This window comes from Acanthisitta chloris, unplaced genomic scaffold (assembly GCF_000695815.1).
Source record: "Acanthisitta chloris isolate BGI_N310 unplaced genomic scaffold, ASM69581v1 scaffold7911, whole genome shotgun sequence".
Classification (NCBI taxonomy): domain Eukaryota; kingdom Metazoa; phylum Chordata; class Aves; order Passeriformes; family Acanthisittidae; genus Acanthisitta; species Acanthisitta chloris.
This window is the reverse complement of record NW_008654274.1, coordinates 1-1,700: the sequence shown is the minus strand read 5'-3', so window position 1 is coordinate 1,700 and position 1,700 is coordinate 1. Positions and strand designations below refer to the sequence as shown.

Below are 1,700 nucleotides of genomic sequence, written 5' to 3'. Positions count from 1 at the left end.
GTTCAGCCCAGAATCTCCCCCAGCCCCCGGCGCTGCAGCACTTCTGCTTCCCTCCTCCTTCCTTCCTGTTGCGTGGGCGAGCAGCTGCCACCCCACACCTGCAGCCCCCGGCGGACGGGGACCGGTGGGCCCCCAGCCCTGTCACAGGGCACCAGGGACACTGGGGACACTGCCAGGCTGGGCAGGGGCTCCACTGCCCCTTCCTCACCGCGGAGGGACCTCGTGGGTAACTCTTTTCCTGGGCAGCAAGTCCAGGGTGGAGGTGAACCAAGGTGATGGGGCACCTCAGCCAGGTGAGCCCAAGGCACGGGCAGGACTGAGGCCAGGGGAGCTCCTGGGCTCTGCCAGGCTGGAGCCAGGTGAGGACAGGTGGGGACAGGGCAAGCGAGGCCCACGTTGCTGCGGGGAAGACTCTGCCTCCAGCACCCAGCTCAGCTAAGCCCTGGCATCCCAGCACCACTGCTCCCACTGCTGCGCGAGGAAGCGAGAGCACAGCATGGAGTGCACTGCAGAGGGACACTGTGTCTCCCCTCAACTCACCACAGCACCACCAGAGCCTGGTCCCTGTCCTCGTACTCCTGGAAGCACAGGCTGCTCAGCCCCTGGGCAGGGACCAGGTGATGCAGGAGACATTATTCCCCACTTCACACTCCCACAGAGCCCTCAGACCCAACCCCTGCAGGACAGGGACAGAGCAGGGATGTCCTGGTTTTAGCTTCTGAATTCAAAACACTGCACTACACTAGCTACTGAGAAAATGAACCCCATCCTGGCTAAAACCAGGACAAGGGAGCAGGACCCACATGTGGTGTGGGCTCCCTCTGTGAGTCAAACCCAGCAAACACACCGAGAATCCACGGCCTGTGCTGCCTCAGCCCCTGGCAGGAGAGGGACCCACACCAAGCTCACCAAGGGCCAGGGCTTGCCACAGCCTTTGTAAAAAGTATCAGCATCACCAGAGGTTTATTTCTTGTTTACAGCAAGGAGAAGAGACTAAAAGTGGGAGTGAGTCCCAGTGGGGTTTTGGCAGCACCTATAGCTTCTTGCCCTTCTTCAACTTGTTGAGCTGCCACGTGTTGTACTTCCGCAGGCGCCGCCAGTACTCGAGCGAGTCGGGGTCCAGCTCCTCCAGCTTCTTGGGGGGGCCCAGGTGGATCTTAAAGAGCCTGGGGGTGAATGCAGAGGACATGAGCTGCAGGAAGGAGGGCCAAGGGACAAGCAGGGGACAGAGAGATGGAGGTGACTGATGAGCATGTTCAGATCCCTCACTCCCCTCCCCTGGCCCTGGGGAAGGAGGGCTGCAGAGGGGCACTGTGCCCCCTCCCAGAGCACCTCCCTGTCCCTCCTGCACAGCTCTGGCACCTCAGCAGGGCCCCGAGGGGCGCGGGGCAGCACGCACCAGTCAGGGTACTCGGAGTCAGGCTTCAGGGCCACCTCCGGCCCCTCCTTGAAGTAGTTGACCCCCATGGCATGGGTGGCGAGCATGGTGGGGTCTGTGCACACCTCCGGCCCCTTCACCGCCTCCTTCGGCACGTTCTTGCCCTTGAACTTCACGGCTGTGGGGACAAGGGCAGAGTCAGGGCAGCGAGTGTGCTGGGGGACAAGGATGCATGGGGGAAGGGATGGAGGGCAGGGATGCAGGCAGGGGATGTGCTGAGGGACAGGGACATAGAGGGGGATGTAGAGTGGGGCAGGGATGT

The 1,700-nt window shown here is 62.4% G+C and overlaps 1 protein-coding gene across 1 annotated transcript; it reads right to left on the bottom strand.

Annotated features, from left to right (window-relative positions):
* Positions 1 to 1,033: 1,033 nt before the first annotated feature.
* On the bottom strand, positions 1,034 to 1,556 carry MRPL54 (mitochondrial ribosomal protein L54; the record flags this gene model as incomplete). Its single annotated transcript, XM_009083427.1, has 2 exons — positions 1,034 to 1,166; positions 1,400 to 1,556. Coding segments are annotated over 2 exons (290 nt in total), but the record flags the coding sequence as incomplete, so codon positions are not given.
* Between the last annotated feature and the right edge of the window lie 144 nt (positions 1,557 to 1,700).